The 16,169-nt window shown below is 41.3% G+C and overlaps 1 protein-coding gene across 1 annotated transcript in view; it reads left to right on the top strand.

Annotated features, from left to right (window-relative positions):
- CEMIP (cell migration inducing hyaluronidase 1) overlaps positions 1 to 15,381 on the top strand; it is a 107,451-nt gene extending 92,070 nt beyond the window's left edge. Inside the window, exons 20-29 of the mRNA XM_082768861.1 lie at positions 17 to 172; positions 1,687 to 1,867; positions 3,603 to 3,818; positions 4,735 to 4,946; positions 5,417 to 5,602; positions 6,304 to 6,508; positions 7,237 to 7,323; positions 7,624 to 7,781; positions 10,604 to 10,704; positions 11,541 to 15,381. Of these exons, the coding sequence (XP_082624987.1) occupies positions 17 to 172; positions 1,687 to 1,867; positions 3,603 to 3,818; positions 4,735 to 4,946; positions 5,417 to 5,602; positions 6,304 to 6,508; positions 7,237 to 7,323; positions 7,624 to 7,781; positions 10,604 to 10,704; positions 11,541 to 11,668 (1,630 nt within the window). The 3' untranslated portion in view covers positions 11,669 to 15,381. The remainder of the gene's footprint in view (positions 1 to 16; positions 173 to 1,686; positions 1,868 to 3,602; positions 3,819 to 4,734; positions 4,947 to 5,416; positions 5,603 to 6,303; positions 6,509 to 7,236; positions 7,324 to 7,623; positions 7,782 to 10,603; positions 10,705 to 11,540) is intronic.
- The last annotated feature ends 788 nt before the right edge of the window (positions 15,382 to 16,169 follow it).

Below are 16,169 nucleotides of genomic sequence, written 5' to 3'. Positions count from 1 at the left end.
AGCCCTTTCCCTCTAGTGGTGGGACCTTTCCTCATGATGACGGCTCAAAGCAAGAAATCAAGAACAGCCTGTTTGTCGGTGAGAGCGGAAACCTGGGCACGGAGACTATGGACAACGAGATCTGGGGACCTGGAGGCCTGGATCACAGAGGCAGGACCCTGCCCATAGGCCCGTAAGTCCAGCTCACCACATCAAAGCACTTGCTGTTCCCTTTCCTAGTACAAACTCCAAGCCGGTGTGGTTTCCTCAGCACTGTTTGGTTTAATAGCTTGCACACAAAGGATTTGGTTTCATGTCTCCCTGTCCCAAAGCCCTCACTGTGCAGCTGCTGCTGGCAGGTATGTACTTGCAGGCTGCCAAAACAGCATCAAGCTCCTCTCTCCTTTCACCTCCCCTTTGCAAACAGAGTTGAGGAGACAGCCAAAGGAGTGTGTGCTAGCTGGGTGCTTTTGTACACATAGTCAGCAGTGGTTGCACAAAGTGGCCATCTCCATCCCAGTCAGCTGCCAGGAAATCTCACAGAAGGCCTTCCGTGGGCTTGAGCTGGCCTAGATGTGGTCATAGATGGCCTCAGAGCTGCTGTTAGTATTGCTGCTGTGCTACGGGAATTTGATGCCTTCAGTAAATAACTTCAAAACATCTAGTGAACTTCATGTGTGGCCTCTTCCTGGACCTTCATCCTACAGATTTGTTTGCAAGTGAAGTAATATTTTGCTGTTATTCCTGAAAATATAGCTATCCTAACAGTAGCTCTGTAGAGAAAAACAGCTCAACTGATATTTTTCTGTCTTTCTATGTTTCTCAACTTTGCCTGTTGGTAGTGATGCAGCAGGTTTATTATTAACCATAGTAATAATGAAAAGCCACTCTGCTAGGACCCTCCTTCTAATATCATTCACATATAAATACGTGGGCATATATTGTCATGTGTATTGTGTGCAAAAATTCACGGTGACAGAAGTATGACCTTGCCACAGAAACAGGGAAACCATTCATATGAGAAAGAGATCAAATTCTGATTTATTATAAGTGAAATGTGAAATATGAAATATCATCTTAGCCTCTTAAGGAGTTTAAACACCACAATCAGTTAATCAGCATGAAAGCAGTGTCATCTTTACCATGCAGCTGGTATCAGAAAAGGCTTTTAAAGTTGCATTGGTTTGTGCCCTCTCAACTGTTTTCAACCTTATCGGTGAGATCTTTCCTTGATTTCAAATCCATTTTTATTGCAGTTAAGTTGCACTGTTTCTCTGAAAGATGTGATAGGACTTCTATCCCTGCTGTTACTCAGCCCAAGGAGTCTGTGTAGATCTGAGGAGTTTCAGGTTTCGCTGCTGCAGAACTCATTTGTGATAGCACACACAGATTTATTCAGTTTTAGTTCAATGCCTTGGCACGGCTCTAAGTTCCTTCCCTGGAGGAGTACAGACTAAATAAAGATGATCTGTCTCAGACATGAGAGAACTTGAGATGAACTTGCAAGGTTAAGAAGACTTCACAGACCTAAAAAGCAGGGAAATCCCTTCTCTTCCAAAACATTAACTCAGGAGTCATCCTAAGGGCTGTGGAAAATGATAGCAGCTGAGAATCAAGTGCTGTGGGACTGTCCATGTCTAGAATGCATTCTCAACCTCATGCTCATGTCATGATTATGTCTCTCTGTCTCCTCCAAATGTGTTTTAGGAACTTTCCCATTCGAGGGATCCAGTTCTACGATGGCCCGATCAACGTCCAGAACTGCACCTTCCGCAAATTTGCTGCCCTTGACGGCCGGCACACGAGTGCCTTGGCCTTCAGGCTCAATAACGCCTGGCAGAGCTGCCCCAACAACAACGTAACCGACATCCATTTTGAAGATGTCCCTGTGAGTTATCCTTCCCAGCAAGGCCTTTGCCAGTTGGCTTGGAAACAGGGTTGTGGGCAAAAAGGGTGGAACAGCCTTTTCAGGAAAAAAAAAATAATTTAAAAAAAAAAAAAAAAAAAAAAACACTAGATCTGCAGGTGGTGCCTGTTGTCTTTGCCATGAATTTCATAAAGACAATGGCACCTGAGAGAGAGGAAATTGGGTGGGTGAAATAACAAGCAAGTCCAGTTTTCAGCAAAACAGAAGTAGGCATCAGTATCAAAAATAAAAAATAGTGGCATCCAAGTGCAAATCACTTTCCTTTCTGTATGTCTCAGAAACTGGTGAATTAGGAAGACTTTGCCCCCTTATTTTCAACACGGGTATAATATTAAAGCAACAACAGAGGGAAGTCTGTTGCGGAAGGTCTAACCTGCCTAGAAGCAACAAATACTAATTTTGGGAAACAGCCAGTGAAACTGAGCAGATGCTGGATAATTGTGGAGCTCTGCACACAAGGGTAAATCCATGGACTCCGGTTCTGCAGACATAAATGAAAGCAGAATCCAGACAAAGAGTGGCTGCCAAATGTTGAATTACAACATTAACTTCTAGGTGCTGGTCTGAACCTGGTCTGGGGTCTGTGATTTAGTTATTTTTGTATTTGCTTGCACAAATATGTGCTAACTGGTTGCTGATGTTCACCTCTAGCAGCTGTTAAATCCAACTGCCAAACATGACTAACAAATAAATAAAGTGGTTGGGACTGAAATTATTTGGGTTGCTTAAGTTTCAAAAAGTTAGCAAACTTGCTCGCGTGTCAGGAAAAGTGCTGAGTAGTGATCTTTGTGCCAAATGGGGTGGGAAAGGCAAAATTTCCCTAAAAGTGTTGGTAGGTCACTGTCTCGCATTGCACTAAGCAGGCTGGTGACATGACATTTATTTATGCTGGATAAAAATATGTCAGAAGTTGCCCGAGCAGCCATTTCCCAGGGGAGGTCACTGATTGTTCCCAGCATCATTATGACTTTATGTGGCTTTGGAACCTTAAAATATATTAGTGGACAACAAGTGAAGTGGCTATAGTGAAATTGCCCTGTCTCCTGAACCTTCCTCCAGAATTTTAAAACAAATCTTCACTGCTGTGGCTGCAGTTCGGGTTATTTTAGCCTTTCCCCCAGGGTCAGCAGGAAAATCTATGTCTGCTCTGTCTGACAAATCAGACACACCTTTAAAGAGCATGACCCATCTCTATACTGACTTCAGACTTAATGAAGAGGCAATGTGCAGGTAAAGGGGGAAAATCCTAATGTTCCTGTTGCAAATGACACTGATGTTCCTGCCAACTAACAGGATCAAATGATTTTATTGTTTCCAGCTTGGATGCCCTATTTCAGAAGGTCATAGTTTTATTAGCACAGAACTGTTATCCCAAAACACCTGGAACTCCAAACTTCATCTGGAAGCATGGAGCTTCAGGGCCACTAAGTATCAGGCTTACAAAGTCTCAAGCTGAGCAGCCAAATATCTGTGGCTGTCTAAAGAATGATGGTATTAATGCATACACTGATTTCTTCATGCACAACTTGACCCCCAAACTCAACGATATTTCTTGTCCAAGCTGTTTTCTAAAACCAAATAAAGTCAGAAAATGGGTCCTTTGAGCCATGTTGGTGACCACAGCTGCCCTTAGCTTTGCACTTTCACTGATTAATTCCTTTTTGGTGACATAAATGTGTTTCACTGTTTTGTTTAGATTACCTCAAGGGTCTTCTTTGGAGAACCCGGGCCCTGGTTCAATGATCTGGATATGGATGGTGATAAAACATCAGTTTTTCATGATGTAGATGGCTCTGTGTCTGAATATCCAGGCTCATACCTGATAAAAGAAGATAACTGGCTAATCAAACACCCTGACTGCATCGATGTGCCCGACTGGAGAGGTTCTATCTGCAGTGGACACTACGCACAGGTAAAGCTGCTAACTTTGCAGTTCTGCAATTACTTTATACTTATTTTAATTCTCTTGGCACTGTACATCTTGACCTTTAGAAACTGACTTTCTTCAGGGTGCTCAGGATTAACTGCATGTGTGAGCAGGTGGTTTTGAAGCTGAGGATATTGTGCTTTTGTTCAGATGCTTTGGCCTTCACTGTTAACTGAAACAAATTTTACCTGAAGTCCTGTGAAAACTCCACGAGCATTAACAGCTTAATATTCCCAAATGTACTGGTTTCCAGGTAGGGGAAGGTTATTTTCCCTTGTTTAATGGCGGGAAATGTTACCCACAGTGCTATGGGAAGTCTGCTGAGGAGTCAAAATTGGGCTTCAACTCTCATGATCTTTCATCCTGTTGTGTAACCACAAACCATTCTTCCTACCACACGAGCTCGTCACCCTACTGATGGGAGAGAGCCCTTACTTTCCTCTCATGAGCAGCACCTTTTTTTTTGTCTTAGGTGCTGCAAGTGTTGTTTTTTTCAGTGTAGGGCCACTAAAATCCATTCATAACCACTGAGCTGTTTTTCCTGCTTCTGAAATCCAGACAGAAGGGTCCTTGTTTAACAGAAGTCAGATGTCTGAGGTGGATGACACCCCACAGCCAAGGGTTACCATTAACACTGTGGAATACGATAGGCCTACCTGTGGCCTTAACTGGCACACACTCTTGAACTCGGATAAGGAAATTATCTTTCTTTTTTTCTTTTCTTCCTGAAAACTGTCTATTTTGTTGAAAAAGTGAAAAAGAAGCTGAAGAAACTGAATATACAGGTATAAGTGTATGTCATACAGGTCACTGCTGAAGTAACAGGCCTCGCACAAGTTTACAGCTATTAAGCAGCTGAGCCTTTAATGTTTTACTGTAGACCATTCTTTCTCTCATCTAGATCTATATCCAAGCCTACAAGCCAGCCAACCTCAAAATGAAAATAATAAAAAATGACTACCACAATCACCCACTCTACTTGGAAGGGGCTTTGAGCAAAAGCACTCATTACCAGCAATATCAGCCAGTTATAACTCTGAGGAAAGGCTACACCATCCACTGGGACAAGACAGCCCCTGAAGAGCTGGCCATATGGCTCATCAACTTCAACAAGTGAGTGATCCAACTGAATTCCAACATTCCTGCTCAATAATGTAACTGCATATTTTTAATGGGTGAGCTCATCGCCTCATGAACTCTTCCAGAATGAACATGCTTGTTCCAGGAAGTCCATTGACTTCACCATCTTTCCATCTGACATCTTAGATTCCTGTTTCCTCCCCAGGGAAGCCCTGGAAGATAACACCATTCATTTTTAGAAGCCTAGAACTAATTCATTCCCGGTGCATGGAAGTTGGAGGTGTAGGAGTCAGGAGCGGATCTGACCCCCACTGCTCAACTAACCCATGGATGTTGTGTCTAATTTACATGGCACTGATTCATCCCAAGTCATTAAAATTTTAACTGGCCATGAAAAAAATAAGTTACATTTCAGAGTGAATTATTTAAATTGGCTTTTAACATGCCCAGGAAAATAATAGTCATGTGTCGACTTGTTATAATTTCGGTCTTTGCTATTTTAGGAACGACTGGATCCAAGTAGGGTTTTGTTATCCTAGAGGGACGACATTTTCCATTCTGTCAGACATTCACAATCGTCTCTTGAAGAAAACATACAAAACTGGAACCTTCTATAGAACCTCTCAGATGGAGAAACTGGAGTACAGATATCCTAGCAAGGGATACTACTACTGGGATGAGGACACTGGGTAAGGAAATGACCCTTACTTATTCAGACACAGTGCTGAGAAAGCTGCTGAAATCGTGAGCCTTTTGCCTAATGCCATTAGCAGGGATCACAACAAAAACAGGAATTCTTTCTGGGAATGTGACCAGAATTTAATTTTTTTGGGACTCCCACAGCTGCCAGTCATTCATAGACTGTGCTGCACTGCCAACTACTCTGGGAAATGTTTTGCCAAGTGAATACAAATTAGGAAAAAAAAAAGAAAAAAAGAAGTAAAGTGCAGACCATAGCACTGAACTGGAGACACACCCAACCCTTTTTGTTTTGAACATCAACCATTTATAAGTACTAAGACAGGGATGCACAGGAACCAAGAGTGTGAAGTCTGTTGTTTTCTCTTAACAAATTTTTAAAAATGGGTAAGAAAGAAACATAAAATAAAAACCATTTAGCTCTCTGTGTAAATGAACATTATAAAATAGAGCTCTAAGGTATTTCAGGTGTCAGCTAATCTCTGTCTTAATTTCCCTGACCTCCCCAAACCATTTCTGAGATGCATCCATTTAATTGCATGCAATATGTTCAGCATTATAATTTGCAGACTGAGGGTTTGCAACATGCATTATTACAAAGCATTAGGAAAGAGCTCACTGAAAATGGGACTTTGTCATTTTTTGTACAGAATGCTGAAGTATGCTCTTCACTCTTCTCTTCTATCCACAGGCTGCTGTTTCTGAAACTTAAAGCTCAAAATGAGAAGGAGAGATTTGCTTTCTGCTCTGTCAAAGGCTGTGAACGAATAAGGATCAAAGCTGTGATTCCAAAGCACGCTGGTGTCAGTGACTGTGAAGCCATGGCCTATCCCAAGTACATTGAGACACCCATAGTAGAAGTGCCAATGCCTAAGAAGCTATCAAGTACACAGCTGGTAAAGTAGCTGTTCTTACCACAGAATTATTGTCATTGTGAATCTGTAGCTATTGTTCCCATAGTCATGGAAAGACTTTGTACTGGATTCAGGATATCCCGAGCCTAATTTTCTGAAATGGACCAGACATACAAAATTATATGAAACATATTCTTGCAAGCGCAGAGAGAAGAGGTCCTCAAAGGACAGAGCTGCTCACAACTTCAGCTGAAGCTGTGCTTAAGAGCACAGGGTAAAAAGTGATGTGATGTTGGAGAGAGGCAACTATGCTCACCTGGCCTCCAGCCCCTCCAGGCTGTAAGAACAGAGGGAACTGCTCAGCTGTGTCGCATTCATATAAATTATTTTGTACAACACTTGTGTCTCCTATATCCTGTCCAGTCTGGTTCTGAGGAAAGGACGGGGATATTTTTCTGTTTTATTTTGTTTTGTTTTCCACTCATCACCCTTGAAGCAGGAATGCATAGCAAAGCCTCACAGAATCACGTATCAGCTCTGCAAAGTGAGAATCACTTAAGCTCTGCTATTTGGTGAAACAATTTAGATGCTGGCAGGGTGAGCAGAGAGGTTACCATTGTGCCCAGTCTCATTAGCAATGCAATTTGGCAAGTCACAGCTTATTATGTAGCATTCTTGCTGATTGAATTTTGAGGTTTAAAATGTTTTAAACATTCCGGTATTGTACATCCTCATCAGAAACTTTGTTTATTTACTTTTTTAATAAACAGAAAACAAAGGACCACCTACTGGAAGTGAAGATAGAGACTTATAAGAAGCAGTACTTCCACCTAAAGGACGACTTTGCATACATTGAGGTGAGCAGGTCATCCCAGTGAACTTCAAGAGACAAAGATATCTAAGATATTTGTTTCGTTTTTATGGAAAACTTGCTTATGATGTGGCCATGAATAGTTAGATTTGGGTCACTTTTGCTTTGTATTTTGAAAAAAAAAAAAAAAAAAAAAGGCAGGACAGCTTGACCTCAGTGATCTGGAATTCTGCCCTCTGATACAATAAGCAGTCCACTGATTCAACACTATCAGTGCTTCTTAGAGATGATTGTTTCGCATTTTTGTTTCTTCAACAAACCAAGAATATCCTTACCCTCCACATAGGTTGATGGTGTAAGGTTTTTCCTCACCGATGAGGGTATTCAACTGATTGTGATTGATGGACATCACGGGAAAGTGGTTGACCGAGTAACGTTCAAGAATTCAATTCTACAAGGAATCCCAGCACAGATCGAAAACTATGTCAACAACATCAAAGATCAGTGAGTAATCTACTGTTACTAAGGCGTACTATACAAAAATGCTGTACAACACAGCTTTTTCGTGGCTTTAGTCACCTAACACGGGCCAGACTGACTGGGCTAGCAATGTGTTTCTGTACCTGCTGACTCCAACAGAGTCCAAATGTGCGCAGGACATCCAGGCTGCAGAAAGATGCAGACTGTGATTTAGGAACAGATCAAGCCTCCGATAAGCTGCAGAGCTACATTTGATTAATAAACTGCAGATCCACATTTATGTGGTGGGTTACAGATTAACTGCAGGCTTAAATTCAAGAATAAACTCAGCGCTTATCGGTACAGATGTGCACAGTTTACATTTTTCTATTGCCTGCACACTCTCAAATAGCAGAAAATCCCACTAATAAAATGCATTCCTCTTTGCATATGTTCCCTGCCAATACTTAAGGTCTGTGTGCTTTTATTTTTAAAACATGGGCAGATAGAAATGCAGAGACTTGCAAGTGGGTGGTAAGTACCCAACGAATGCTCTTGCATCCTGTAGGACACTGGGTTTGTCTGTGGGAACAGTAAAGGAAATAACAGGGAAATAAGTTTATTTCCCTGTTATTAAACCTGTTTTGATTTGAAATTTGGTACCTAACATTTAATATAAATATGATTGCTTTGCTGCTGAGCCATTTGAAATAACTGTGGGCAGATCGACAGGATATTTTTCTAGGACTTATTCTAGAGCCTGGGGGGGGGAAGTTTCAGTGGCGTGACATGTATGAGGATACAGAAGTGTTTCTACTGTCTTAAATAGTCCTAAAAGTTGCAAAAAAAAACCCACATAAAATAGTTACTGTAGAGAAGTATGGTAGTTGCTCACTCTTCTTTCATTTAAAATAAAATAAAATAGGACATTTCACAAAGACCATCATCCTCCTTTGCAAAAAGTCCAGTCTCTATCCCTGCGGAACCCTGCTGTCTGGATTCTTTCTTACTTTAGAGGATTGAATTGTAACTGGGCTTTAGATGCATTTGAGTCTATCTGAGCCTCTTGATTACTGTTGGAACTGGATTGGGATTAGTGTTAGGGTTAGGACTAGAACTGGGTCCAACCCAGTCAGCAGCTCTTGGGTCTCGCTCAGCTGTGTGTGCTTGCAAGGGCTGAACCCTCAAATTCTTCTCCTTTCACCAGAAGCTTTTCCAGCCTTTCCATTCTGATTAGACTTCACTCATAACCATGAAACATCGTTCATCCACTTATTGAGTGAGGGTATTGTTCAGTTGGATCCAGACACCATACAGAAGGAGGGACTGTACAGCCAGCAGCTTCTTGTCAGCTCTCCCCTCTGCACAGAGCACAAGCTGTACAGAGGAGTGGTGCTCACAGAGGGGAGGAGATTCCACCACCCAAAATACCTACGCAGCCTCTCATGAAGATACTCCTAGAACAACTTTTAAATAGATTTATAGAGCTGTGGATGTGAGAAGAGTTGTTTCTAGCAATGACATGCCTCTTGGTTCATTTAAGGAACTCTCTGCCAAATTACTTTTTTTTTTTTTTTTTTTTTTTTTTAAGAAAACAAAATATGTTAAATTTATTTTAAACTTCCATAGCAGAAAAGGCTTAATAGAAACTAAATATTTTACTAAATAAATAAATTAAAAAAAAAAAAAAAAAAAAAAGGGATTCAGCACGCACAAAGCAGTCAAAAAACAGCCTGAAGGCTCAATCCATTCTTGTAAGCACTGGTGGATTTTAACACCTTGGTTTTATTTTAGGAAAAGACCTGATGACTCTTAATTCCTCTGCTTCTCGTTTTCCTTTGCTGTTTTCCCCTGAAGAGTTTCAGTTCCAGCTGAGGTGTTAGGAGGTATCTACGGCACAGAGTAGCTCAGGGCTTGAACTCTGCAGGAGCTGCTGCCTAATTAATTTTAGCGACTCGTGTCCACTGTGATGCAGGAAAGCAGACCCAGCAAGACTCTCAGCTGAGAGCCAGTTGAGTCAGGAAAGCTTCATTCATGGAAACCCTGCAAGGTGGAATTCAATTATTTAATCTGACCAAGAGTTTGCTCAATTATTCTGCTATGCAGCTTTAATTAAGAGCTGAGCAAGAATGGCACCCCAGCCCCACTGAACTTGATAGCAAACTTCCACCGAGCTCACTGATGTGTACTGCTCTTCCTTGATATGCTCTGAGATAACCCTTGGAGGTGTTTGTGCATCTTGTAAGGAAGCAATGAGTTAAATTCTTTGAGTGGCTTGTGCTACTCTCTGGAGAATTTTCACTGGGTGATTATCCCTTCATGTTTAATTCAAATATTAATTCTACACTTTTAGAATTAAGCCCAGTCGGTTACTGAGTTTTAACCAAGTGCTTGCAGATTTGCACTAGTTTAAAGTACTTAATAAGTCTTTTGTTTATCACTTTGCATTTGACCCCAAGAAATGTTGAGTTGAAAAACTCTATGCAAGCAGGACAATAATAACAAAAATGTTCTAAGATGAGAGATTATTTGAGACTTGCAATGAACATCCCAGGGAGACCGTGTTCCTTTCCGAGCAAAGCAGGATGGGAGTGCTGGTTGGAAACATTTGAGCCACCCCAGAAGCCAGTGTGTTAAAAAATAATAATAATAATAAATTTAAAAAAGGCAATTTCCATCTGTTTCCTAATGGGTTTTGCATGATTGGAAAAGTGAACATATGACTAAGATGTTAGCTTTGACAAAAGCCATTAAGGCAGAAACCACTGCAGTTCATGGATGTCTTTGTGTCACTCAGGCTCAAGCCAGACAAGCGAGGACTGTTTTCTAACTCTTCATCTGTTCCTAAATGGCTTTGTTTCCTTCAGCTCTATAGTGCTGGTGACGTCTAAAGGAAGATTCATTTCAAGAGGACCATGGACTAAAGTACTGGAGAAACTTGGAGCAGGAGAGGGCTTTAGGTTAAAAGGTAACTGCTTTTTAAAAATACAGATCTAACAACGCTTTGATCTATTCCCCTCCCATGGTTCCCATAAAGGCACTTTTTTTTGTCTGCTTCTAAACTTTACCTTGCTTATTTCTATCAGCATGCGCTCAGACATCCTGGGAGTGGTCAGTTACTTATTCAGGAGGGTTGTATCCCCTGCAGGTTTGGATAACAGCATTTAGTTTAAAACTGTAGATGGAAAAGTGACCTGGCAGTTGCTGTTAAAGGAATTCCAGGGCTTCCAGATTTGTTTTAAATAAAGAGGTATTTTAACAATAGAAATATTGGACTTTTTCCCCCACTATATGTCCAAAACATTTTTTTTGACTTGTCTGCAAATATTTTTATCTGGTTTTCTCTTGAAACGAAGTTCCAACTTGAAATCAAGCGTCTTGATTTCAAAGTATCGCATACTGCACTAGAATGTTGTTCTTCGTGCACAATGCTCTGATCAGCAATAACTGTGATCTTTTTTTCCCTGAATATAACCACCATGCAAATGATGATAGCTTCAGTAGACAGCTTAAGCTGCCTGCTCTGACAGGGGGTTTCCTGCTCCCTTTCTCCTCTGCTATGTGTCACAAAGGGGCTATTGTTAACTAATGCAAGCATTCAACACGTAAATGCAATTTTAATTAAACTTCATCAGGAAAGTATTCTTTAATATCTTGATAATGCATTATTGGCAAACTTTGCATGCACATTTGTGCTCTTGACCACCTGCATCCGTCCAGCCATGTGGGTGTAGCCACACACACTGGCTTCCCTGTTTTTTTCCAGCCCTGATGCACTCCTAATGTATTTGCTCTGTTTTGCAGAAAAAATGGCTTTTGTTGGATTCAAAGGCAGCTTCCGTCCTGTCTGGGTGAAGCTGGTCACTAATGAGGACTCAGCTAAAATCTACCAAGCACTGCCAATTCCTGTGGTGAAGAAAATGAAATTATGAGGACACAACACCTTGCCTTCTGGCTGCCAGCACTGCCCCCAGTCGGATGGACTACTGACTGCTCACGACAGGCACATCACCAGCGTGCTCCAGCAGTGTAGCATTTTCTTGTTGTTGTTGTTCAAAAAGAAATCTTACTGTAAGTAGCTAGAGTGGCCACATGTGACGGAAACGCATTCCTCTGCCATCAGCACATATCCCGCGATCATCAGCTCCTCACCAGTTGACTTGCTCACTGATGCCCTGTTGACGCTCGTGTCACTAAGCAAGGTTTGACCAGATTTACAAGGTGCTGGTTTTATCAGCACGCCCACAACAGACTAAGTTATTTGCTGTCTCTCAAAGGGAGAGCTAAAGGCCACTGAAGATTATTGTTTGTACCAGACTCTAAATTGTTCAAACACTTGTGTTTTCTTTTCATGGTGTACTTAGCCAATTTGAAAGCTGGTTGAAAATCAAAGACAGCAAGAGTGTATTTGAATGGTTACCTAGATGCTAGGATAACTGGACAGCAAAAATTTACCCTAACGTTCCTGTGACAACTGATCAAGCTCTTTGGGATCTGTATTGTAAACACTAACCCATGGCACATAGATAGGGAAGAGAGGAGAGAGGAGCAAATAAAGCAACACCAACAGAGATTGGTGCAACCACATCTTTCTGCTTGCTCAGAAAACTGTGATTCTCCTATATGAATTCAGGACTTTCAACCGTGATTACTCAAATAGAAGGTCTTCCTTCAACATGTAGCCATAGGATCAGAGGAAAGACCTGTCACTCAGCACATACACTTTCTTAGCCTCTCCCATCCAGTTCCTCCATCTAATAATGTTCAGGGCCAATCTGGAAGGTTTATGGTAGCCAGTCGAAGAGAGCATCCTGCTCACGGTTTCCCATTTTCAGCTGGGGATACTGGGACTTGGGTTGCTCAGCCACAGCTGGGTGAGCAGCCCTTATCTCTCCAGGGGTGTTGGAGGGAACAGGGTGGGCTGGTCTGCTGGGTGTTGCTTCCCCACCGCGTCCTTGGGCTTAAGGACAGGTGTGTCTTGACCTCCTGGAAGAGCTGCATGAAATCTAGGTGGAAGGTGGCAGAGGTAGAAGTCTTTGAGGTCTTACCAGGAAGTTGAAGATTTAGAGTGGGAATCCCCATACACTAGTTGAATATCTTGTGGCTCCTTCCCCCTCTTCTTCAAAGGACTAGCTGGGGAATGAAGGCATATGAGTGTGAGTCAGCACTCCTGGGGGACATCTCTTGAAGCTGGGAAATTAAAGATTGTCTTGTAAACTGTTGTAAGAACTTCCAGTCTTCAGTGATATCTCTGCCTGTTGCTCAGAAATGCCATGAAAGCATATGCAGAGTCTGTGGCTGTTACGAAGAGGAATTACAGAGAGGATGAAGAGCTTTGAAAAGCACATATAATTGTCAATTTTGCCAGTAATATCTGGGTTTGTTCCCTAATTTGTCTTTCCCAGCCCACACGGCTACAGAAATTATTCTTGTTGCTGATAGTTACTTTATTTGCTCTGGTTTAATTAGAGCTTCGATAACTAAAACACTTTTTTTTTTTCCTTTTTTTTTTTTTTTTTCTTTCCCCCCACAGTATCCAAAATACTGTCTTATAACTAGAACGAAGGAGCAATGATTTAGCGAGTCATTCCACAGCTGGGCTGATGCTGAATTCTGTAAGCCCTGACCCTACTTTTTAGATCAATTGCTCTGAAAGCAACCACGAACAAAATTCAGATAGTACTGTAGGTTACATTCCCCTCATGCCTCTCCTGGGTTTTGAAACTGGAAATGTTCCTTTCAGTCTTATTGTATAGATGTTTTGAAGTAGCTGAATGTCACGTATATGTAGAAATAACAAAAAAAAAAATAATCCAAGCTGTCCCTCCCTTGCTTCTGAACAAGAGCCTGTTAATGAAGGAGCAGCACAGTCATTTTTGATTTTTAGGCATTTCTGCTGTTTCCAGAATAAACGGGCAACACTTTAAAAAGGCAAGTAAAGTGGTGGGTTTTGTTGTTGTTGTTTTTTTTTTTGTTCGTTTGTTTATTTTTTTTTTTTGTTTTTTTCTCAGTGTCTTATGATGGTTTGGGGATTTCACCCTCAAATCACAAACTATTCCTTAAAAAAGTCAGTCTCACAGTTAAACCATGACGATCCAATTATCGCTTCTCTGACATTCTCTGGTAGCCAGAACAGAGCCAGATCCCTGAAGTTGAGCAAATACACTGAAAAAGAAAATCCCTTGAGTGTTTTAGGCTGGTTTATCTAAGCATCTTCACTATGCTGAGGCAGTTCTGATTGTATAATTGCACCTGTACTGGTGGAGCATACACACTTCGACGAGATGGACCAAACCACGAGCATTTCATGAGCATTTGACATGGGCAGGAAAGCGAGATTCAGAATGTACCTGGTTTGGGATCTGGTTTTCTATACCCACCCTGTGGAGCACTGTTCCCCTGGGTCACTGGAGGTTCCCATTCATGTGGAAACGCCTGGGAGGATCGTGCCACATGGGGCTGTCCTCTAGACTGGTTTCTTCAGCTACTACGAGCATGCTGCATTTGTGTGAAAGCTGTAGCTTCTGATTTTACAGTTTTTTGGAATTCTCAGGGTGAAATCATAAGACTTGGCTCTAGGACATTTTTTTTTTTGCCTAAAAAAATCTTGTCTTATTAAGAGAAGAAAACTTTTAAGTAGCTTATTGTATCATGCAAAGCTTGTCACATGGGGCCTGTTGTGGAGCTAGCGCTGGGTCTCATGCTGTGAATACTTAGTACAGGATCACTGCAGTCTGTAAGCCTGAGGGATAAAAGAGCATCATAGCAGAGTGTAATGGGGCAGGCACTCCGTCAAATGCAAAGGGCTCCCAGTGACGTGTATGGGATGAAGTCAGTGTGTTACTCTGAAGGCAGAGCTTAGCCTGATGCCATCACCAGTCAGCAATAGTTTTGTGCCATACGATTGCTTTTCAATCTTTGACTGTTGTAGAAATTACATGTGCACATTTTGACTAGTGAATTAACTGACTGCTTATAATTTGTACATCCTTTTAACAATCCCTGCACAAGCTGCAGTTATCCTCTTTATAAGGTTTTATTACTGCAAATGTTCTCAAGTTTGCCAACGCAGTTGCCATTGTCAGAATGATTTTTTTTTTTTGATTGGATTTTGTTTGTTTGGATGTTTGCTTGTTTGGATGTTTGATTTTTTTTGTTGTTTTGTTTTGTTTTTCGTTTCTTTCATTTCTTTTCTCTCTCTCTCTCCTTTTTTTTTTTTTTTTTTTCTTTCATCTGTTCAAATGCTTATTTTACCTGTTGCCGAAATAGCTGGTCCTTTTTCGGAGTTAGATGTACAGTGTTTTGTACATTTTCTTATAGACTTTCCAATAAAAAGATATATTTTCTATTTATTTATTACAATGGCACTAAGACAACTAAATTGCAGACATATGAAGCATTTTACTGGAGTTTAGCATTGCCTAGGTTGTTAAGGAGGTCGGCAATATGGCTTTTCTGATAATCTGCTTTGCACTTGAAAGCTCTCTATGTCCGCAGAATGTGGTAATGCATTGACTGTCTGTTTTATGGTGACAAGAGCTGTTGGGACATTGGTTCCAAAAGATTGTGGCTTACAACTGAAATAACATGTAGTTGTTTGGAGTACACAATGTTTATCAAAATAAATATTCGATGCAAATTTCTTATTTTATTTTTGCCTCTTGTCTCTTCAGTGTATCTCTCTAAGAGTGAACTGGTATTTGCTGGAATATTGCCTTCTTCATCCAACTCAGTTTGTTCAGACCATTGCACCTCGAATGTCTTAGCTTACCTCTTAGTAGCTTAGTATCCTAAGAAATGAAGGCTGATGAAATGCCACTAGGTCTAGAGTGGAGACTCCCCAGCACCACCACCCCCCCCAGCCCCCCAACCCCCCACCACCTATTGCATCCAGGTGCACAGATCCTTACTTATTTTAAAAGACAGAAAAAAGCTTCCTTAGTTTCCCTGTTCACAAAATATGTTATTTTAGTTAAATAGGGTGAACACATAATATGCATATACATGTAAATAATATATAAAACACAAAGTTTTTGTAGTGGGCAGCTGTTAAAGCTTATGACAATCTCACTATCAGATCAAATATGACCTTTAGATTGTAAATTTTCCACACTGGGGCACTGCCAGCTGAGCAGACTCTGATAGACAACTGGAGGGTTCAAAACTGGAATGGGATTTTTTTTTTTGTGACAGAAATCAGCATTTCTAACATTCAAGCACATGTTTTAATCAGCCAAGTCCCACAGTGGTAGTTAGTGCATTAGAGAATATGGCCTCTGCTCCAGCCTACAGCATCACCTGCCTAACTCCTCCAGGTCAGGAGACTGAAAACACATGCTGCCCATTAACGTCAGATTGGAATTACTGAGGCAATCATGTTTTGAAGATCAACTACATGGAAAAAAAGGGGGAGGGGGGGGGGGGAGAGGCTGA

The sequence above is a fragment of the Aythya marila genome, assembly GCF_965140915.1.
Source record: "Aythya marila genome assembly, chromosome: 11".
Taxonomy (NCBI): domain Eukaryota; kingdom Metazoa; phylum Chordata; class Aves; order Anseriformes; family Anatidae; genus Aythya; species Aythya marila.
This window is presented reverse-complemented; position numbering and strand designations above follow the sequence as displayed.